Source organism: Hyperolius riggenbachi, chromosome 11, assembly GCF_040937935.1.
Source record: "Hyperolius riggenbachi isolate aHypRig1 chromosome 11, aHypRig1.pri, whole genome shotgun sequence".
In the NCBI taxonomy this organism is placed as follows: domain Eukaryota; kingdom Metazoa; phylum Chordata; class Amphibia; order Anura; family Hyperoliidae; genus Hyperolius; species Hyperolius riggenbachi.
Window position 1 is genome coordinate 11,664,692 of NC_090656.1, and position 24,139 is coordinate 11,688,830.

A 24,139-nucleotide genomic window follows, 5' to 3' on the forward strand; every position below is an offset into this window, starting at 1 on the left:
CCTTCCTAACTCTTCCTATTCCTAACAGTTTAAAGCGGACCCAAACCAAACATTTTTTTAATTAAAAATATTTAGTTGCAACACTGACACATACAAAGATAAATAAATACTACTTCAAACCTATGAGCATTTCAGTGCATGCTTTTCACCCTTCTCTTTTCATAACTAGGGTTATACAGGTGGCAGCCATTAGCAATTCCTCCATTGCCAGACACCATCTACTCCACCAGTTTGCCGGAAAAATCCCGGCAATTTGAAAGGAAGGGAGGGGTTCCTCCAATAAATGTAAAATATTTTATATTTGTCATCATGCAGCTGAAAAAAGGCTGCTATTTATTATTATAATTTAGAAAATAGATTTTATTTCTGAAATCTTGTATTTTTAATTTGGGTCCACTTTAAGAAGGAATCTGCACTATCTAGTGATTTCTTAAGATACCTGAGACAGTTCTGCATGGATTTCTAAAAACCTACCAATATTTTGTCTCAGACACTCTTGATAAATTTGGCCCAAAGCTCCATAGTCAGTAAACTCTGATAAAGCTGCCATGCACAGGGAGCGCACAGCAATTTTCACCATTACTTCCACAGACAACATGGCTTGTGTTATGCAGTTAGCACAACCCACGTTACCTGGGTAACACTCAGGGAGAGCACGGCAACTTTACCGGAGTTTACCGAATATGGAACAAACACAAAGGATTTAGTAATAAACACACAGGGCCAGATTTATCAAGAGTGTCCGAGACAAAATATTGGTAGGTTTTTAGAAATCCGTGCAGAACTGTCTCAGGCATCCTAAGAAATCATTAGGTAGTGCAGATACCTTCTAAAACTGTTGTAAAATAGGAGGAGCTAGGAAGGTCTCTCAGACAGTGCAGTGTGAGATGGGAATTACTGTTGCTGAGGTAACCAACACACCTGCTGTATTGATAGCAGCAGGCTCTGATGAGGAATTCAGCAGGGGGGAGGAGCACCACACAAATCATGTCTAGCCTGCACTCTGCAATCATGTCTTGCCTGCAGTTCTACATCTGTAGAACTGCTATCAAGCACTTCTTAATCTGCGCCAGTTTAGGGATGGATTTGCACTTTTCTGCTCTGTAGTACAGCTCTAGAAATTCATGCTAAATTGACACTATTACATTAGGATTTAAGAAGGTTCTTATTATCATGCAGAACTGTTCTCCCTGCTGGTTAGAACAGATTAAGAAGAAAAAAACTGTCGGTAATGCTTTGATAAATCTCCCCCCTTGTCTGTTGTAATTCATGTTTATTATCTCTCCTTATAGTTGAGATTAAAAACAAGTAAAGATAGGTAATTCTTGAGATAAATTGAGTGAATAACCATTATTATAAGTTGAACTTAAAGAGGAACTTCAGCCTAAACAAACATACTGTCATTAAGTTACATTAGTTATGTTAATTAAAATAGATAGGTAATATAATCTTTTACCCACACGGTTTTAAAAGAACAGGCAAATGTTTGTGATTTCATGATGGCAGCCATCTTTTTGGTTGAAAGGAGGTGACAGGGAGCATGAGACACAGTTCCAACTGTCCTGTGTCCTGAGCACCTCTCCCAGTTGCTAGGCAACGTGAATAACGACATAGGAAATCCCATCATGCTCTGCACAGCATCAGGGAAAAAAAGCCCGGGCTTTTTTTCTTTGATGGGCGGAGCTTAGCTAAAAATGATGCTTTGGTAAGAAAAACAAAGTTCTGATGCTGTGAAACTGTTAAAGAAACACCAAGCCTTTTCAGTTCTGCTGAGTAGATTTTTAGTCCGGAGGTTCACTTTAAACCATAAATTCCCTGAATTTCGATTGATGGATAGAATGTTCTTTTTTTTTTAATCACAAAATATGATGATCTAATGGCCCATACTCACGGGCAGCAAAAGTAGCCTGTCGCCAGCACACGTGAGCGTGTGGGCGACAGGCCGGCGACAGCTCGTCGCCACGTCCCTCCGCGTACACACGCGGAAGAGGGACCAGCGGCCGCGACGGAAGCTGTCGCCGACGTTCCTCCTCCCCCCGCCGGAAGCTATGCGTATCCCAATGGAGGTTGCTGTCGCTAGTCCGCGTACTCACGCGGACTAGCGACAGCTGCGGCGGAGTTGCAGCGGCGACTGTCGCCAGGCGATTGAACATTTCAATCGCCTGGCGACATCAGCGACGGGCGACAGTTCGGGTTGCGCGCGGCCCATACTCACGGGCGACCTGTCGCCGCAAAACACGCGCGCACCGCGTGTTGAGGCGACAAAAGTCCCTCGTGAGTATGGGCCATTACAGCTGGAAAACAGGATGTTTTCCTTTGTTGCTCTGTTGTTATCTCATTGTTTATTTATAGGTTTGACAAGACACAGAACCCCCCTCCCTCTCGCATTTCTCCTGGCGGACTCAACTGCCAGAGATGCAGCCACTAGGATGTGCTCAGCAGGCAGTAGCAGTGTTAAGGAGTCTTGCCCAAGGTCTTTTTACTGAATAGGGGCTGGCTTACTTAACAGGAAGAGCAACAATTCAAACTCTGGTCTCCTGTGTCAGAGGCAGAGCCCTTAACCATTACACTATCCAGCCACTGCTGGTAATTTAACTAAGATGCAAAAGGACTAGCAGAGAGCCCTTCATCCAAATCCATGGCTTGCTCTGCAGGCAGTCACACAAGCAAATCCCTTTCACGTGCTGCATCATTGTGGAAATAGTGCATGAATCACTTTAAACCAGGGTTCCCCTTTGAAATAAAACTAAGAATCCTGGTTGCTATGGACAGTGGCTACAGATGCTCACTGGTTGCTATGGGAACAGCTCCATTACACTCCAGTTTGTGACATTAGCAACTCCCCTGCAGAGTAAATATTGAAAGATGGAATCCAACAGGCTAACGTGGACCATTTAGCCCCACCCCATTTAATCAGTTCAAATCATAGTTATATGCCATGATAATTGAGAGGTAGTGGAGGAAGGAATGACATCACCGACGTACCCTCTGTAGTTCCTGTAGTGTCTGTGTGTGGGGAGGACCACCTTGCCACCAGCTGAATCCAAGTGATGACACCACATCTGTCACGTTCCCCACTCGACTGACGAGAGAATCGGCCGCTGTCTGTGCGCCTTCCTCAGTACCTGCACAGGAGTGATAGAATAGACAGACAGAGCTACAGGCAACGCTTGTACAACACACGCACGCACGCACGCACGCACGCGCGCGCACACACACACACACTCGCACACACACACTCGCACACACACACTCGCACACACACACTCGCACACACCCAGGACACTGTATGAATGGAATTTGTATGTTCTTCATATGTTTCCTCTAAACAAACTCACTTCCTCCCACATCTCAAAAAAAATATTAATAAGTTAATTGATTCCCACAAAAATTGGCCTTAGACGATGATGGATTAGATTATGAGCTCATTTGAGGACAGTCAGTGACATGACTATGTACTCTGTAAAGTGCAGCAGAAGATGTCAGTGCTATATAAATACATAATAATATGGTAGGACATTAGACTATGACTATGGTAGGATTAGATTGTGAGCTCCTCTGAGGACAGTCAGTGACATGACTATGTACTCTGTAAAGTGCTGCAGGAGATGTCAGTGCTATATAAATACATAATAATAATATGGTAGGACATAAGACTATGACTATGGTAGGATTAGAGTGTGAGCTCCTCTGAGGACGGTCAGTGACATGACTATATGTACTCTGTAAAGTGCTGCAGAAGATGCCAGTTCTATATAAATACATAATAATAATATGGTAGGACATTAGACTATGACTATGGTAAGATCAGAGTGTGAGCTCCTCTGAGGACAGTCAGTGACATGACTATGTACTCTGTAAAGTGCTGCAGAAGACGTCAGTGCTATATAACTACATAATAATAATAATAATTATATGGTGGGACATTAGATTATGACTATGGTTGGATTAGATATATCATAATATGGTAGGACATTACACTATGACTACGGTTGGATTGTGAGCTCCTCTGAGGACAATCAGTGCCATGACTATGTACTCTTTAAAGTGCTGCAGAAGATGTCAGTTCTATATAAATATGTAATAATAATATGGTAGGATATTAGACTGTGACCATGTCAGGGATTAGATTGTGATGGTCAGGAATTAGATTGTGAGCTCCCCTGAGGACAGTCAGTAACATGACTATGTACTCTGTAACGTGCTGCAGAAGATGTCAGTGCTATATAAATGCATAATAATAATATGGTAGGACATTAGACTATGACTATGGTAGGATTAGATTGTGAGCTCCTCTGAGGACAGTCAGTGACATGACTATGTACTCTGTAAAGTGCAGCAGAAGATGTCAGTGCTATATAAATACATACTAATAATATAGTAGGACATTAGACTATGACTATGGTGGGATTAGATTGTGAGCTCCTCTGAGGACAGTCAGTGATATGACTATGTACTCTGTAAAGTGCTGCAGAAGATGTCAGTGCTACATAAATACATAATAATAATAATATGGAAGGACATTAGACTATAACTATTACTAGGATTAGATAGTGAGCATCTCTGAGGACATCTAGTGACATGACTATGTACTCTGTAAATTGCTTCAGAAAAAGTTAGTGCTATAGTACATCCATAAATATATACTGTATGATTGAGAAGGAGATACAAAACAATTTCTTGTATTCATCATACCACCACTGGATTCTCACTGCACTTACACTGTGTATAACAGTGGGGTACGAACGTTTGGGCATTGTCATGATTTTCCTGTATAAATCGTTGGTTGTTGTGATAAAAAATGTCAGTTAAATATATCATATAGGAGACACACACAGTGATATTTGAGAAGTGAAATGAATTTATTGGATTTACAGAAAGTGTGCAATAATTGTTTAAATACAATTAGGCAGGTGCATAAATTTGTCATTTTATTGATTCCAAAACCTTGAGAACTAATTATTGGAACTCAATTTGGCTTGGTAAGCTCAGTGACCCTGACCTATACAAACAGGTGAATCCAATTATGAGAAAGATTATTTAAGGAAGTCAATTGTAAGTTTCCCTCTTCTTTTAATTTTCTCTGAAGAGTAGCAACATGGGGGTCTCGAAACAACTCTCAAATGACCTGAAGACAAAGTTTGTTTTAGGGAAAGGATACAGAAATATGTCTCAGAGATTTCAGCTGTCTGTTTTCACAGTTAGGAACATGTTGAGGAAATGGAAGACCACAGACTCAGTTCAAGTTAAAGGGATACTTAAGTCTGGCCAAAAAAATGAGTTTAACTCACCTGGGGCGTCCCTCAGCCCCCTGCAGCTGATCGGTGCCCTCGCAGCTCCGCTCCGATGCTCCTGGACCCGCCGGCGACGACTTCCGGTTTCGCCGTCTCCGGCCGACAGGCATGGGAACGCGAATGATTGTTCGCGTTCCCAGCCACAATAGCACCCCCTATGCGACTATTGCGGCAAGAAGGCCGCAATAGTCGCATAGGGGGTGCTATTGTGGCTGGGAACGCGAACAATCACTCGCGCTCCCATGCCTGTCGGCCGGTGACGGCGAAACCGGAAGTCGTCGCCGGCGGGTCCAGGAGCATCGGAGCGGAGCTGCGAGGGCACCGATCAGCTGCAGGGGGCTGAGGGACGCCCCAGGTGAGTTAAACTCATTTTTTTGGCCAGACTTAAGTATCCCTTTAAGGCTCGAAGTGGCAGACCAAACAAAATCTCAGATAAACGGAAGCGACAAATGGTAAGAACAGTCAGAGTCAACCCACAGCACAAACAGAGCCGCTTGGGGTATGCTAAAGCATATTTGGACAAGCCAGCTTCATTTTGGAATAAGGTGCTGTGGACTGATGAAACTAAAATTGAGTTATTTGGGTATAACAAGCCCCTTGTTATGCATGGAGGAAAAGGAACACAGCATTCCAAGAAAAACACCTGCTACCTACAGTAAAATATGGTGGTGGTTCCATCATGCGGTGTGGCCAGTGCAGGGACTGGAAATCTTGTCAAAGTTGTGGGACGCATGGATTCCACTCAGTATCAGCAGATTTTGGAGAACAATGTCCAGGAATCAGTGACAAAGCTGAAGCTGCGCCGGGGCTGGATCTTTCAACAAGACAACGACCCTAAACACTACTCAAACTCCACTAAGGCATTCATGCAGAGGAAAAGGCATTCATGCAGAGGAACAAGTACAACGTTCTGGAATGGCCATTTCAGTCCCCAGATCTGAATATAATTGAAAATCTGTGGTGTAAGTTAAACAGAGCTGTCCATGCTTTGAAGCTATCAAACCTGAATTAACTAGAGATGTTTTGTAAAGAGGAATGATCCAAAATACCTTCAACCAGAATCCAGACTCTCACATGAACCTAAACAGACAAATAAGTGACAGCGCTCAAGGATGCATCCGAACTGCAAGCCTACAGAGGCAATGCAAAGCCCCTCAGGAACTAAATACATGCCTTGAATGCAAAACAGATGCAAATTATGTGCTAATTCTAATCTAAAAGTTTTGAAAGTGAATTTGAAGCAGTGAATGCAGCTTGCCACAAGTACACTTACATTGAACTTGCATAGTGGGAAACAAAAACATGGCAGCGCTTTCAAACAAAACTTCTACCTGAATGATTTATGTGCATTGATGTGCAGAGCTCCAATAACTGGACTACATCACACACCTAGCACTCACTACAGGCAAAGGGGGGTGAACTTATACCTGAATGATTTATGTGCATTGATATGCGGAACCCCAACAACTGGACTACATCACACACCTAGCACTCACTACAGGCAAAGGGAGTGAACTTATACCTGAATGATTTATGTGCATTGATATGCGGAAGCCTAACAACTGGACTACATCACACACCTAGCACTCACTACAGGCAAAGGGGGGTGAACTTATACCTGAATGATTTATGTGCATTGATATGCGGAAGCCCAACAACTGGACTACATCACACACCTAGCACTCACTACAGGCAAAGGGGGGTGAACTTATACCTGAATGATTTATGTGCATTGATATGCGGAAGCCCAACAACTGGACTACATCACACACCTAGCACTCACTACAGGCAAAGGGGGGTGAACTTATACCTGAATGATTTATGTGCATTGATATGCGGAAGCCCAACAACTGGACTACATCACACACCTAGCACTCACTACAGGCAAAGGGGGGTGAACTTATACCTGAATGATTTATGTGCATTGATGTGCAGAGCTCCAATAACTGGACTACATCACACACCTAGCACTCACTACAGGCAAAGTGATGTGAAGAGAGGAGAAACAGATGAGAAGTGGTGGGAGGAGCCAGTGTAGAGATTTGCAGAGAGGAGCAGCAGATGAGAAGTGGTGGGAGGAGCCAGTGTAGAGATTTGCAGAGAGGAGCAGCAGATGAGAAGTGGTGGGAGGAGCCAGTGTAGAGATTTGCAGAGAGGAGCAGCAGATGAGAAGTGGTGGGAGAAGCCAGTGCAGAGTTTTGCAGAGAGGAGCAGCAGATGAGAAGTGCTGGGAAGAATCAGCATAGTGATTTGCAGAAAGGAGCTGGAAGTGAGAAGTTGTGGGAGGAGCCAGTGTAGATTTGCAAAGAGGAGCAACAGGTAAGGAGTGATAGGAGGAGCCAGTGTAGAGACTTGCAGATAGGAGCAGCAGATGAGGAGTGCTGGGAAGAATCAGCATAGTGATTTGCAGAGAGGAGCAGCAGATAGGGAGTGGTAGTAGGAAGCAGTGTAGATATTTGCAGAAAGGAGCTGGAGGTGAGAAGTGGTGGGAGGAGCCGGTGTAGATTTGCAGAGAGAAGCAGCAGATGAGGAGTGATGGGAGGAGCCAATGTAGAAATTTACAGAGAGGAGAAACAGATGAGAAGTAGTGAGTTAAGCCAGTGTAGAGATTTGCAGAGAGTAGCAGCAGATGAGAAGTAGTGAGTGAAGCCAGCATAAAGATTTGCAGAGAGGAGCAGCAGACAAGGAAGTGGAAGGAGGAAGCAGTGTAGATATTTGCAGAGAGGATCTGAAGGTGAGAAGTGGTGGGAGGAGCCAGTGTAGATTTTGCAGAGAGGAGCAGCAGATGAGGAGTGATGGGAGGAGCCAGTGTAGAGATTTGCAGAGAGAAGCAGCAGATGAGGAGTACTGGGAGGCATCAGTATAGAGTTTTGAAGAGGACATGAGCAGAGGAGCAGTGGAGGAATAGGCGCACTGTAGAGATTGCCGGAAAGGAACTGCAGATGAGGAGTGGCAAGAAGTACAAGTAAGTCTGCAGCAGTATTCACTCATTGTGAGAGTTGCAAGGCGAGCGGATGTTGCAACAGCTGAGATGAGAGGTAAAAAGAGCATGTGCTAGGAGTTTGATTGACTGTTGAGACAGGAAGGTGCATATGTTGGGAGATGTTGAGCAGGTGGAATTAGTAGAACCTAGGCAGGTTTTGGATATATAATAAACATCCAGGAAAACTATAATGGTCACAGTAGGTGGGCAGAGCTGGGAACACTTGTGCCACATCACCAAAAGCTACCTGATGTTTGTGTGCGATTTGAACTGCTTCTACCTCAATCTGATACCAGAATTTAGGTGGAAGAACTTTCTACCATTATCTAGTGTGTAGACAATCAGTGATCCTTTTCGCAGACACAGAATGCACACCATGCCGTACATTTTAGGAGACAGAAGACAGGTACAGGTGCAATGCCCTTTCTATCTCTTACCCACATCTCCCACCATGGTGTGCAAGTCATCTCTGTACTGGGCTGGCACAAAATTCTTCAGCTTTTCAAGACGGGAATTGTCTCTGGAAATCACAGCGACCTGGAAGCCTGCAAAACAGAGTACCGAGTTCAGTGGATCCAAGCAAAATAAGCTTTCACAGCATCGAAAAGTCCTTGCTCTTACCCCAATCCTATCCTTCCCTCTAAAACAGCTCCTTTCACTCCAGTGTTCCTCTTTGACATTCTCTTTTCTTAAGGTGACCATACACTGGCCCGATTTGCGCCCGTTTCGACAGCAGATTCGATCACTGGGATCGAATCTGCTGCCAATCGTTCACGCTACACGCCGAATTTCGATCCATTCCGTCCGATCCCGTCGATCGCGCCGTGCGGAAAATAACCGTCGATCGCCCGCGGGTAAAGAGCGCATCGCTAGCGGCGTTCGAGTGCCCGACGACCGACGCAATAGAGCCGCATACATTACCTGCTCCGCCGGCGCGACTCCTGGGTCTCCGCTCTTCTCCGTCTCCGCTCTGGTCTGGTCTCCGGCATGCTTCCCTTCTTCCTGTCCCAGCAGGAAGTTTAAACAGTAGAGGGAGCTCTAATGTTTAAACTTCCCCCAGACAGGAAGAAGGGAAGCATGCCGGAGACCAGAGCAGACCAGAGCAGAGACGGAGAAGAAGAGCGGTGACCGGGGACAGTCGCACCAGCGGAGCAGGTAATGTATGCGGGTGGGCGGGTAGCGGCGGCAGCACCACCACCGCAGATTGTGAACAGTTTCAGGCTGAAATCGGTTCACAATCTGTTTGCAGTAAAGGTAGCCATACGATCCCTTTCTGATCAGATTCGATCAGATAGGGATCTCTCTGTTGGTCGAATCTGATGGCAAATCGACCAGTGTATGGCTACCTTAAACCAAGTCCCTTTTCTCCTGTATCTAGCTTCAGTACACAATTGTCTGTTTCTCCATACATGCTCCTCTTCCTAAATAATCCTTGCTATTGTTGCTCTCTTTCTACAACTGCCCTTCTTCCTCCTTAACTGTCCATATTCTATGCAAGAAGACCTCTCTTCATTGATTACTTCCAAACTGTTACTTTCACTTCACAGCTGTCCCTCTTCTGTCCTCATCCCCCACAACTGTTTCTCTTTTCACCAAGACTGCCCTCCTAGTCCAAAGTTCTCTTTCTCGCACAACTTTCTCTTTACAGCCAAGTCTCTTTCTCCACAACCATCTGCTTTCCACTTACTATACAACAAACCCTCTTCCAAAAACTTTTTTCTTCCACTACTGTCTCTCTTCATCCTAAACAATCCCTTTAACCTTCTCAACTGTCCCACTTCCATTACAACCACCCCTCCACTCTCTAAAACAGTCTCTTGCTCATCTATGACTATCCCCTTCCAAAACAAGTGTCTTTTTCTTCCACACCTGCTTCCCATTTCACCCAAGCTTCCCCTGTGTGGGATGCATTCCTTTCTCTCATGTACGCTTGTTGATATCTTTTTTGTTAAATATTAAAATTCAATAAAAAATATTGAAACCAAAGTTCCCCTTTCTCCACAATTCTCCCTTTTCTTTCATGACTGTCCCTCTTCCTCCATAATATTGGCCTTACTGAATAATGGTCTCTCTTTCTAAACACAAAATTATGGTCTCTCTTTACAACTTCCTCCACAACCCTCTTCCTTCATATTCCCAACTAGTCCTCATCCTCCATAACTGTCCCTCTTACTTTACAACTGCCCCCAATTCTTCTTTCCTCTAAAACAGCTCCTTGTTCTTTGTATGTGCCTCCTCACCTGACCCACTTTGTTCTATAACTACCTCTCTTCCTCCACAACTATTCTCTGCTTGTTCTTATTTCACTAATGGCCTCCTTCATGCACAATTGCCCATTTTCAATCCATAACTGTCCTTCTTCCATCCCAACTCTTCTTCTAAAAATATCCTTCCATCTTTCTACTCAACCATTTCTCTTCATTCCAAAACTGATCCTTTTCTTCCACAACTGCTCTTCTTCCATAAATATTCCTCTTCTCTCCCCAACTGTTCCTCTTACTTTCAAAACTGCCGCTCCCCTTTAAAACTGATATTTAGATATTTATTACATCTTATGAAATGTACTTTTAACCCACCAAATCTTTAAATAAACACACCTACTGAAACAAAAATGTAAAGGTAATCCTATTATGTCAGGCAACAGGTGAGATCGTTTTTTCTCATATCCTTTAGAACAGAGTTTCCCAACCTTATTCTCAAGGCCCACTAACAGTGCATGTTTTGCAGAAAACCACAAACATGCACAGGTGGGGTAATTAGTGTCTCAGCAGAGCTGATTAACTACCTCTGTGGATTACCACAAAACATGCACTGTTGGTGGTCCTTGAGGACAGGGTTGGTGAACACTCCTTTAGAATGTTGTTGTCGGAGCTAATGCCGGGAGTATAAATGTTCCTTGTTACTGAAGATAACATTATCCAGGCAGAAATGAAGCGGTGTCTCTTCTTCTGCTGTTTTTGTGTCTGTGTTGGTTGTCACACAGCTGGGAGTAGTCAGGGCATATCCTAGAAAATGTTTATAGGCGAGAGATTCCTTTATTTCTTGTAAAATCTATATTCATTTTGTATTTACAAGTAAATTCTAAAATGTAAGACTTTACACACATATATTGCTATCGCCCAACAACAATGCCTTTCGGGTACACTTTACCATATCAAAAAGTTATCGGGAAGCTCCAAGCATCAAAGTACACATAATCCCCCCAAGAATGAAGCCTCCTGCCCCCAATTCCTATGTAGTGATGCCTCCAATATGTCCTTCTCCCTCTATCCATCAGTTCACTATTCCCTCAAAATTACCTTTTTCAAGAAGACACTTCACAATCCCTGATCCGACAGTCCCAGCTCCTCCCAGAACTAAAACCATCCGGTTTCCGTTGGACATGGTGGTTAGATAAAAGTCTAGTAGAAATGATCTAGGATAAGAATCAGAGAGAGGTGACGGGACAATCGCTGTGAAATCAGCACTTCAGAGACAATATTAATAGCAGGCTCTTTATAATCCCACCCCAAAAAGCCCTCACACCTCCCCAACAGCTCCCCCTCCGAACACAAGCGACCCTCCCCTGCTCCCAGCCTTCTCCTGCCTCCGTAGACAGTCACCCAGACACACGCCATAACACTCATTTCAAATGACTTAGGTGTGTTGTAGATAGAATTGCAAGCTCTTTTGCACAACGTCTTCTCAGTTCTGATGCATGTAGAATGATATGCTGATGGATTTGGATTTTGAGGCAAACAGTTCACATTGCAAAGAAATGATGACCTACATGTCACTACAAGGTGCACTGCGCTCAACTCACCAATACATGAATTTTGTCAGTGAAGTCCCTATATAAAGGAGGAAGATAGGCAGCCAGCAGCATCCTCGACTTTCTGGATAACGAGCGCCCTCTAGTGGATACTTTTTAAAGTTCAGTGTTCAAAGGATCCTGGAAAGATTAAAGGACAACTGATGTGAAAAGAATATGGAGGCTGGCATATTTATTTCCTTTTAAGCAATACCAGTTACCTGGCAATCCTGTCTCTATACCAGTTTAAGCAATACCAGTTACCTTGGCCCTCTGCCTCTAATACTTTTAGCCATAGACCCTGAACAAGCATGCAGCAGATCAGGTGTTTCTGACATTATTGTCAAATCTGACAAGATTAGCTGCATGCTGGTTTCTGGTGTTATTCAGCCACTACTGCAGCCATATAGATCAGCAGGGCTGCCAGGAAACTGGTATTGAATAAAAGGAAATATGGCAGCCTCCATATCCCTCTCGCTTCAGTTGTCCTTTAATCATCTTATTGGTTACTTTTCTCTCTCAGGTAGTCTGGTGTTGAGATCAATATGCATGTAACCAATCCGTTAAAGGCCAGTGGGCAATGACACAGCTTAGAAGCAATGGGTTCTAGTGTAAGCTTTAAATTGGCACCCTTAAGCACTCAATACATAAGAACTGATAAGGCGCACCAAAACCAGCTAAGGACAGCCGCAGCATCAGAAAGGTGTAAGCAGGGGAAAGGGGTTCATGATTACCACTATTCAAATCCCATGTATCATTACCAGCATGGTACCAATGAACAGTCAATACAGCAGATGAAAAATGGCCCCTCTGGTCCAAGGCCCCTGGTGCATTCACAACACTTATTGTTATGGAATTGTAGCCCTTTCCTGACTTGTGAGCAGCCACAATGTGTAGCCGCAGGTCCTCACTGAGCTCCTTTGTCATAGCCATGACTGTTCACAAACCAAATGCAGAGAGCTGCTGTTTTTCACCCGTTGAGTTCCCAATTAATCAAGATAATTAGGATGATTTAGAACAGCTTGGACTATTTGGAATAGTATAGAACTTTGGATTTCCCCTCAGACTGTGACAGTTTGGGAAGGGTGTGAATAATTTTGGACTAGACACTTTTTTCTCAAATGTAAATACAAGTTAAGAAATGTTTTTTTTTCTACAATAATGCCTCTTGTACATCGTCATTATCTTTTGGGAGACATCCATGTCATTTCCCGTCAAAAAATTACTTGTTGGTTGAATAGAAGTAACTAAGTCAAAATTTTCCAGGAGTATGAATATCTAAGTTCTGCAAAGTATTTTTTTTCCTACATACAGTGCTGTATGTAGGAAAAAAAATACTTTGCAGAACTTTTTCAGTTGAAGGTATTTAGATACTGTATGTTTTAGACTAGTACATGAAAAAAAGTTTTGGCTGTCTTGTTTCTCCACATACCCTATAGCAGTCTTTGATAGATAACACAACGGGAAATGTAATACATACCTTTAAAGGGAACCTAAACTGAGTAGGATGTGGATTTTTCCTTTTAAAATAATACCGGTTCCCTGACTCTCCTGCTGATCTTGTGTCTCTAATACTTTTAGCCACAGCCCCTAAACAAGCATGCAGATCAGGTGCTGAGACTGAAGTCAAACTGGGTTAGCTGCATGCTTATTTTAGTGGTGTGATTCAACCACCACTGCAGCCAAAGAGCTCAGCAGGATTGCCAGGCAACTGGTATTGTTTAAAAGGAAACATCCAAATCCCTCTCAGTTTAGGTTCCCTTTAAGTAGCTTTCCTTTTCTGATGTATCCATGACAGCACACGTGAGTAGATGTTCTACCCCTACAGCTGCCCCCCATTTATGTGTATGCAAGACTCCCCAACTAAATGTGTGGGAAATTCTGCACTGTCATTATTGACACAGTTAGGAAAGTATACGATCTTCTGTTTTCCAAATGCCTCCGTGACAACACACCTGGGAATAAACTGGAAGAAGAATATTAGTCGTTTGGCATGCTAAAGCAAATGCATATTTGCATAAGCATTGCCTCATGATAAGCCAATCAGGCCAGATTTGCAAAGCTAGATTTGTTAGGGTTAAACTTGGTGTTTGAGCACGCATACATTTTCTTGTTCCCAGCATTTCCTTAGTTGTATCCTTTGGAGGCAGGTGGTGGATGGTTTGCTCTAGGTGGTGTGAGCTCTGGGGTGAGCTGTCTGTGCCCCCCCCCCCCCTTCCTTGGAGTGTTGTGTGTAAGCCAGCCCTGAGCTCCAAAGCTTGGGGTGACCCATGCTTCACTCCCTTCCCATGTGGTGCCCCCAAGTTAATGCACATGTAGCAGAACGCAATGGACGTTAAGGTAAGTGCCTGTTTTTAATATTGGGAGGTGGGTGCGACCCCCCCCCCGGCACTGGCCACACTTGGGGGGGTCACCTGCGCCACCCAGCCTCCCCCCTCCGGGATGCCGCTGTGGTTCCCAGGCAGTGAGAGAGCCTGGGACCCCGTGGACCCCCGGTTGTATGGGGGCATTGGGAAGCCTCCCCGTGGCGCTCCTGGATAGTGATAATGTAGCATGAACTAATTCCCGCAGGGCAACCGCTTCGCGGTATTAGTTTTTGACCCTGCATAGTTTTGCGTGCAAAAGCAAATGCATATTTGCATGAGCTATGCCTCATGATAAGCCAATTAGGCCAGATTTGCTAAGCCAGACTTGTTAGGGTTAAACTTGGTGTTTGAGCATGCATACATTTTCTTGTTCCCAGCATAAAGTGGAAGAAAGAAGAGAAGAAAATATTGTCAGTGCCAAAAGAAAAGCCTTGCACACCTCCTGTACAGCTCGTATCAGCTAGGATGCTATAGGGAAGCAGGAAATTTGGGCGCATGAGGCAGGTGGACAAAAAGGGCGCCGCCATTCACTCCCATAATAAATATCGTTTAATTGGCGCCCAAAAAGGGCGCCAGAGAAAAATAACGTTTTAAAAGCGGCGCCCGGAGACTTTTAATGTTTTACAACTGCTTCTCATGATTACACAATATTTAATGATTTATAATTTTTTACACATTATTTTTAAACGAAAAACAGTACAATATTTTTTAAAACATTATTTTTAAATGAAAAATTGTAAAATTTTTCTTTTTTAAAACATTATTTTTAAACGAAAAACCGCACAATATTTTTTAAAACATTATTAATGCTTATCACAGGGGGTCTTAGGTTTAGGCACCACCAGGGGGGGGTTAGGTTTAGGCACCACCAGGGGGGTCTTAGGTTTAGGCACCACCAGGGGGGTCTTAGGTTTAGGCACCACCAGGGGGGTCTTAGGTTTAGGCACCACCAGGGGGGTCTTAGGTTTAGGCACCACCAGGGGGGTCTAGGGGTTAGGGATAGGTACAGGGAGGGCTCTGTGTGAGAGTAGGTTTAGGTATGGCTTTAGTAACATTCTTATTAATGTTTTATAAAACGTTATTATTATAAATTTCACTTTTTAAACAGGAAAGATTAACGTTTTTACAATTGCCGATTTCATACACATTATTTAATGATTTATAACTTTATAAAACATTATTTTTAAACGAAATATAGCACAATTTTTTTTTAAACGTTATTCATGCTTATCGTTTAAAACCGTGCGCCCTTTTTTCCCCGGCGCCCTTTTTTAACGTACGCAATGCTATAGACCTTCATGATGCAGCTTGAACTTCTCTATACCCCGAAAGAATAACGAAAATACTTTCTACTTTTTGAAAGTCTTTAGTTGCGCTTATATAGGCATTGATAGTGTGTGATACATCCAGCAGACTGGTAATGCCAAATCCTAATTAGAATGATAAGCAGAAGTTACTTTGGGTATAAAGGGTTTTATGGGTCTAATCACAGTTCTGTGCGGGAAAAAAAGTCACATATGGTTCTTGATAACCTAGAGTATGGGTTTCTCAGACTCTTCTGGCTGACACCAAGAGGACTGGAGTGTAAGAGCAAGCCTGTGAGATTAGGCAAAAATTCTGATGTTTACCGCAATGGAAGGAAGACTCTGGATCCTCCCCCAGAGCAGACTTTCTTAACTTCAACCTGGAGAAACACTTCAAAGTGTAGTGGGGATATATTTTGCAGGTGGCACAGTCTAAAGGGGGGAAAGAAGGGGGGGTGTTTAGTGGGAGTTTATTTTGCAGGTGGCACGGTGCAGCTAAAAACTATTTTTAACTGTAACAGCCTCCTTGTTTAGCGCCCAACCCATGTTTCTCCTCTATAGTGCTCCCTATTACAATAACCCTTGTTAGAGTTTATCATTATAGTTCCCACAATTATAGTTCTCCCCTAATATAATTCTTTATTGTACTACCTCTATGATACTGTCCGTTCATCATACTGTTTTTTATTACTGCACTTCCTAGCAAGACTGGATTTATACTTTTTGCGCTCCTAGGCCACCCTAGGCCAAGTATGTCGTGGCTCCCCTCTCTTGTGCAGCACGGCCCTCCCATTCCATGTGCAGCCCCCTCTTCCATGTGTATCATCCATGTACATTCCAAAAACATACGGATACGTTAATTGGCTCCCCCTAAAATTGGCCCTAGACTACAGTACTTACACTACATAATATAGACATAAGGCAATGGTAGGGATTAGATTGTGAGCTCCTTTGAGGGACAGTTAGTGACAAGATATATATATACACTGTACAGCGCTGCGTAATATGTCGGCGCTATATAAATACTAAATAATAATAATAATACAAAAACCCCTTTCTTTTATGAACAACGCCATTGAGCATCAGTTTCCCTTTTTTACGTGTTCCTCACCATTTTCAGCCTCCTCTTTCATATGTAGCATCCCCTCTTTCATGTCCAGGTGTCCCTTTAGGCTGCAGCCGCCCAAGGCCCGGGACTTTCCAGAAATCCTTATTATACTAACCCGAAATGTAGCCCTCCTTTTTATAGAGGAGACAAGGAGTTACTTTTTCACTCTTCCAATTGAGGCCAATCTCACCGGAGGGAGAAATGCCTGGGATCCCCTGTAATGTCCTCAAGGAACCCTGGGTGAGTAAGCCTGCTCCAGAGACTTCATGTAACCAAAGGCTATATCTTGCCATCAATAATCAAGAAACCAAAATCAAAAAAATCCTCTTAATCTTCACGTATAAATACAAAAAAACTTGACATTCACTATTTTAACTTGCCCTTCAATGGCAACACAATAGATAAAAAAAAATTTTCTTTAGTCGACATGCCGGCTTGTTTCGAGTCCATGACTCTTCCTCAGGCCTAAAAGGACAGCAAAGATCTAACATATGCACAAAACATTATAATACAAATCTGTCATAAACACGATAACCAGCTCCAAACACCAGAAAATAAAAAAGGTGAATCCTCCAAGAGAGCAAAGAATACCACTGTGAAGCTGCTGTAACCGAGCCTTATAAGATAAACAACATGCAGAGAGCATGCAAAAAGCATACAAATGACATCATAACGTGTGCAACCTATCACCAAATACAGTGAGCAAACAAAGAGAAATAGGAAAAAAGAAAAAAAAATAGGGGGGGGGGGGGGGGGAACGCTGTATATCTACCTGCTGGGTAATTTAGATAATATATAGTACAATTACTCCATAAGAATCCATGCAAATGGCATGTCCATATAAACCAATATAATCCATATAAACCAATAGAAACCCAGGACGACCTGTAAACAAAAAGTAACACAGCATAAAATTCCCTTCAAAATGTATACAAACTCATCATTATATCTAAAGACTGAACAGCCATTGCACAAACATGTGACTGCCCCAGACACAGGCCTTGATTCACTAAGCTGTGCTGCTACAGAGCAGAGAGTGTTATAATGCCCTGTGCACGCAATGCAGCCATAGAGTGTGCAGATAAATTACGCTGTGCTTAGATAGATATTGTAAAGGGTGCTTCGAGACACTTGACAGGCAGCCTACAGAGCCAGAGTGCAGGACTCTCGTACTTTGAAGCTATTGGACTCGCCGGGCTCGTTCAGTAGAGCACTTAAAGAGGAACTCCAGTGAAAATAATGTAGTAAAAAAAGTGCTTCATTTTTACAAAAATTATGTATATTTATACATAATTATTGTAAAAATGAAGCACTTTTTTAGTCAGTGTTTGCTCATTGTAAAATCTTTCCTCTCCCCGATTTACATTCTGACATTTATTACATGGTGACATTTTTACTGTGGGCAGGTTATGTAGCTGCTCCTAGCTGTTTTGGCTGTTAGAGACAGCTGTAAACAGCTAATTCCTGTCTGTGAACATTGTTACATTGTGGCAGTTTGCCCAGAGTACCGCGGTACTCAGAGCTTCTTGTGGGAGGGGTTTCAGCACAAAATCAGTCATACAGCGCCCCCTGATGGTCTGTTTGTGAAAAGCATCATATTTCTCATGTAAAAGGGGTATCAGCTACTGATTGGGATAAAGTTCAATTCTAGGTTGGAGTTTCTCTTTAAAGAGAATCTGTACTCTAATATTCTTACAATAAAAAGCATACCATTCTATTCATTATTTTCTCCTGTGCCCCTCTGTGCTGTTTCTGCCACTCTCTGCTGCAATCCTGGCTTGTAATTAACAGTTTTAGGCAGTGTTTACAAACAAACTAACCAGCTTCTAATAGGCTCAGCTAAGCATAGTGTGTGAGTCATTCATAGTATGCAGGGGGCCTGCAGAGGGTGTGTATCGCTTCTACCAATCACAAACAGCCCTGCACATTCCACACAATCAAGCTTTAGCCCGACAAACAGGACAGAGGAAAGATACATTGATTTATTACAGAGACAGTGCAGTTAGGAAAGACTGCAGTAAGCCAGAGCAGATTAGAACAGGCATAGGAACTTATAGGATAGAAGAACTAAGGCTGAAAAATTTGTTACAGAGTCTCTTTAAGTGTAACAAACCTTTACACTAAATGAGCACAGCGTAATTTCACTGCGCGCGTTATGGCTGCATAGCGTGCACAGGGCATTATAACACTCTCTGCTCTCATTAACCATTTATGCCACGCGGACGTGAGCCTCTTGTCCACAGCGGCAGCTGCTACAACCGCAGGGACGCACTAGTCACGTCCCTGCAAATGGGGGGGTTGCACGCGATCGTGCGGGCAAAGGCCCACGATCGCATGTTGCTGGTAGCAGGGGGGGATTGGCAGCAGGGGACAAAAGTCGCCAGTGCCAATCCCTACATGTTCGCCGAGAATAAACACTGTTTTTGTTCAAAAACAGTGTTTATTCTTAAACAGCAGCGCAGCTTAATGAGAGGAGTGTGAGCTCAGCGCACACTATGCTGCAGTAGTGCAGTGTATCATGCGCTAAATCGCGCTCTTTGCTAATAACAGCCGCTCCATTGAGTATCCAGTGGCTTTGTAGGACATGATCCCCGCACTTTGATTGGCCCAATAGCCTGTCAATTGACAGGCAGCCTATTGGGCCAATCAACGTGCAGGGATCACTTCCATTAAAACCCCTGGACCTGTTGAAGCTCAGGGCGGAGTCAGTGGAGAGGCCGTTATTAGCAAATAGCACAAGTTAGTTAGCAGTGCAGGCTATGCTGCAGTTGCACTACCACAGCATAGCGTGCGCTGAGCTCACACTCCTGTCATTAAGAAGTAAGGCTTTTTACACGTTATTCTGCTTAAAGTGGATCCGAGATGAACTTTTATTCATTGCATAATTGTGTTCCTTACATACAGTTTATAGGGCATTCCTCAAGCCAAATACTTTTTTTTTGTTTTAATACTCTAATTCCCTATAAACTAAACAAGCCTCGTCCACAGCTTCTCTAAAACGCCAAGGCACTCAGACCCATGTAGCAAGGGCTTATGGGAGCTCAGTCTGGGCAGGAGGAGGTTACTAGCCAGAGATTTCAGAGGCAGAGGGGAAGGGGGAGTGAATTTTTCACAGGCTGAGGGGTGGAGATGCAGTTGCAGATTACCTGTGTAATGATGACAAACAGAACATGGCCGCTCTCATTGTATCACAGGAAGAAATCATCATAGACAAGTTACTTGTTATAGTTAGTTTTTCATTTCGGATCTGCTTTAACGCAGTTTACAGCATATATCCCATAGTCTCTTTTTGGTTGTTGATATCTTACACACTGCATTTGTATAGATTTGTGACAGGAGGCCTTAATCTATTCATTTATTTATTTAAAAATAAATATATTTATTTTTTGAGGGGATTTATTTATTTATATTGGCGGATTGCAACTATAGTTACCTATGGATATATTTTTAAGTGCTTTTATTGATGGACTGTACCTCATGCAAAATTTGATCTATATGAAGACCACGTAAACTATGTGCATAAGCTATTGGTGCTTGAGAGTTCTATGAGGCAGGGAACACACTAAGCAGAAAAGCTAGCGTTGCAGAAAACGCAGTGTTTATGCATGTAATGCTAGTCAATGGGCCGCATCAAAAATTGCATGCGTATGCGTTTTGACATTTGCGTTTTTAAAAATGCTGGTTTTGTGGCATATTTTTCAAAAACGCACATAGTGAAAGTCAATGGTGATGCAATGTAATGCGTTTTGCATGCATTTTTCATGTGTTTTTATATGCGTTTTTGAAAAAAAACCACTGTTTTCTGATGTATTTCCGCTTCCTGTTGACTTCCTAGTGACTTGCATAAAACCAGGGCTGTGGAGTCGGAGTCGTGGAGTCGGAGTCGTGGAGTCGGGCAATTTTGGGTGCCTGGAGTCGGAGTCGGAGTCGGGAAAAAATGCACCGACTCCGACTCCTAATGAATTTGTAACTGTACTTAAAATAGAAAATATGATAAAATGTTCTATTTCTCAGATAATAGTAATTAAAAATAATGTATATATACAGTAATAGCTGTGCTTAGTCCACAAAAGTGAAATAAACCAATCAAAATTAGTTACTTGCGCTGCTTCAATAAAGCAGTCCCCGTATTTTTAAGGTCAGATATACATATCTGATTGTGACTGTATGTATGATGTGTACACAGGAATCTCTTATATATACTAAATAACATCTATGCTGTAAGAATAAAGCCTGATGTGTAGCTATGTCACTAATAGAGATGGTCAACGAGATGGAAATAATTCTGCATTGATGCTGATTTATGCAAATGTATGCACTCTCTTTGCTGATGAAATAAAATAATTTGATATGTTATTAGAATTTGGTTTGGTGACTACAAATTAAAGGGTAACTGAGACGGATGAAAAGTAAAGTTTTATACATACCTGGGGCTTCCTCCAGCCCCCTTCAGGCTAATCAGTCCCTCGCTGTCCTCCACCACCCGGATCTTCTGCTATGAGTCCTGGTAATTCAGCCAGTCAGCGCTGTCCGGCCGCATGCCGCTCCCACAGCCAGGAACATTCTGCACCTGTGCAATAGTGCTGCACACGTGTAGTATGCTCCTGGCGGCGGAGTGTGTACATGCGCACTACGCCCGACTGGCTCAAGTACCTGGACTCATAGCAGAAGATCCAGGTGGTGGAGGAGGACAACGAGGGACTGATTATCCTGAAGGCGGCTGGAGGAAGCCCCAGGTATGTATAAAACTTTAATTTCATCTGTCTCAGGTTTACTTTGTTACACAGTAGTACTATACTCTACATATGCACTCCCCACAGAGCTGCAGGGAATCCACTGAGAATGCTGTGCACATTGAACACAGAGGTGTTGTCTGTTTACAATCTCCTCATTCCCCTGCAGAGTACCTGCACATCATTCTTACATGTACCCACACTTACATTGCCTAGGGCCTGATAGATGTTCTTTGTTCCGGTTTGTACCTTTTACAAGTACTCTTACCAAGGACTAGTTTTAGTCTAAAGGGAATAAATATAGTAGTCTACATATCCTTCTCACTTCAGTTGTCTTGTAAAATTCCTAAGCGTTGGCAGTTAAGAGACGAATTTCACGTTACATACTTTTAATCAACAAAATTGTAATATGCAAATTAGAGGAGTCGGAGTCGTGGAGTCGGTGGAATCCTAAACTGAGGAGTCGGAGTCGGAGTCGGTGGATTTTTGGACCGACTCCACAGCCCTGCATAAAACACAATAGAAAAACGCATGCAAAGCGCATACAACACGCATATGCGTTTTGTATATAAGAACCACAAATGCATCAAAAACGTAATACAAACGCACAAACGTATATGCATAATAACACACCGCTTCCCGCACCGCTAAGTGTGCACCCAACCTGAGTCTTTAGAATTTGCATTAGTGTGATTAAACACCTGCACAGTCGCTTATTTCATTATTTCTATACTCATACAATGAGAATCCTAAAATACTTAACATGGAGGTAAGATTTCCTATAAAGCAGCTCCTTTGAGAACCCGGAGCCCTCAAAGATCTTTAAAGTGATACTGTAGGGGGGTTGGGGGAAAATGAGTTGAAGTTACCCGGGGCTTCTAATGGTCCCCCGCGGACATCCTGTGCCCACGCAGCCACTCACCGATGCTCTGGCCCCGCCTCCAGTTCACTTCTGGAATTTCAGACTTTAAAGTCTGAAAACCACTGCGCCTGCGTTGCCGTGTCCTCGCTCCTGCTGATGTCACCAGGAGTGTGTAGCTTGTGCCCAGTATAGTCTGGGCCTGTGCAGTACGCTCCTGGTGACAACAGCGGGAGCGAGGACACGGTAACGCAGGCGCAGTGGTTTTCAGACTTTAAAGTCTGAAATTCCAGAAGTGACCCGGAGGCGGGGCCAGAGCATTGGGGAGTGGCTGCGCGGGCACAGGATGTCTGCGGGGGACCATTAGAAGCCCCGGGTAACTTCGACTCATTTTCCCCCAACCCCCCTACAGTATCACTTTAAAGATCTTTGAGGGCTCAACTCATTTTCCCCCGACCCCTCTAGTGTCCCTTTAATGTTTTATAACTGTGCTTGTGATGATTTAAGTTTAGAAAATGGGCCTGTGACGAATAACGTTTATAAAAATACTAAACATATTTATCATATTTAACTAAAGCATTATTTAAAATTTTATCGCTTACTGTTTGTAAAACATTATTATTCACTAAATAAAGCGATCAGTACGTAACGTAAATTGCAATATATTTTTTACAGTCACTATTTGTAAAACATTATTATCCACATAATAAAGCGATCAGTAAGGGGGGTGGTTAGGGTTAGGCACCACCAGGGGGGTGGTTAGGGTTAGGCACCACCAGGGGGGTGGTTAGGGTTAGGCACCACCAGGGGGGTGGTTAGGGTTCGGCAACACCAGGGGGGTGGTTAGGGTTAAGCACCACCAGGGGGTCTTAGGGTTAGGCACCACCAGGGGGTCTTAGGGTTAGGCACCACCAGGGGGGTCTTAGGGTTAGGCTACACCAGGGGGGTGGTTAGGGTTAGGCACCACCAGGGGGGTGGTTAGGGTTAGGCACCACCAGGGGGTGGTTAGGGTTCGGCACCACCAGGGGGGTGGTTAGGGTTAAGCACCACCAGGGGGGTCTTAGGGTTAGGCACCACCAGGGGGGTCTTAGGGTTAGGCACCACCAGGGGGGTCTTAGGGTTAGGCACCACCAGGGGGGTGTTTAGGGTTATGCAACACCAGGGGGGTGGTTAGGGTTAGGCACCACCAGGGGGGTGGTTAGGGTTAGGCACCACCAGGGGGGTGATTAGGTTTAGGCAACACCAGGGGGGTCTTAGGGTTAGGCAACACCAGGGGGGTGGTTAGGGTTAGGCAACACCAGGGGGGTCTTAGGGTTAGGCAACACCAGGGGGGTGGTTAGGGTTAGGCAACACCAGGGGGGTCTTAGGGTTAGGCAACACCAGGGGGGTGGTTAGGGTTAGGCACCACCAGGGGGTCTTAGGGTTAGGAATAGGTACAGGGAGGGTTCTGTGTGAGAGTAGGATTAGGTTTAGTTATAGTAAAATTTTAGTAATACTTACTAATGCTTTACAACACTTATTACGAACGTAGTTATATTTATATTATCGTTACAAACAATATTTTCAGATTTTATTATAAGAAGAAACGATAAATGAAGTTTATTCACAATAATATACAATTATAACGATTAAACATATATTATCGTTTTTTTTAACAAATGTAATTATAAGTTTCACTTTTGAAACAGGGAAGATTAACGTT

General features: G+C 43.5%; 1 protein-coding gene across 2 annotated transcripts in view; it reads right to left on the bottom strand.

Moving 5' to 3' along the window:
• Positions 1-24,139, bottom strand: part of LOC137539024 (uncharacterized) — a 42,923-nt gene that overhangs the window by 9,145 nt on the left and 9,639 nt on the right. The window contains exons 2-4 of one of the 2 annotated variants that reach the window (XM_068261491.1): positions 11,577-11,692; positions 8,715-8,822; positions 2,986-3,125 (exon numbers count right to left, since the gene is read on the bottom strand). In XM_068261491.1, the coding sequence (XP_068117592.1) occupies positions 2,986-3,125; positions 8,715-8,822; positions 11,577-11,692 (364 nt within the window). Of the gene's footprint in view, positions 1-2,985; positions 3,126-8,714; positions 8,823-11,576; positions 11,752-24,139 lie in introns of those variants that run through there. The other variant, XM_068261492.1, reaches the window with a different exon arrangement.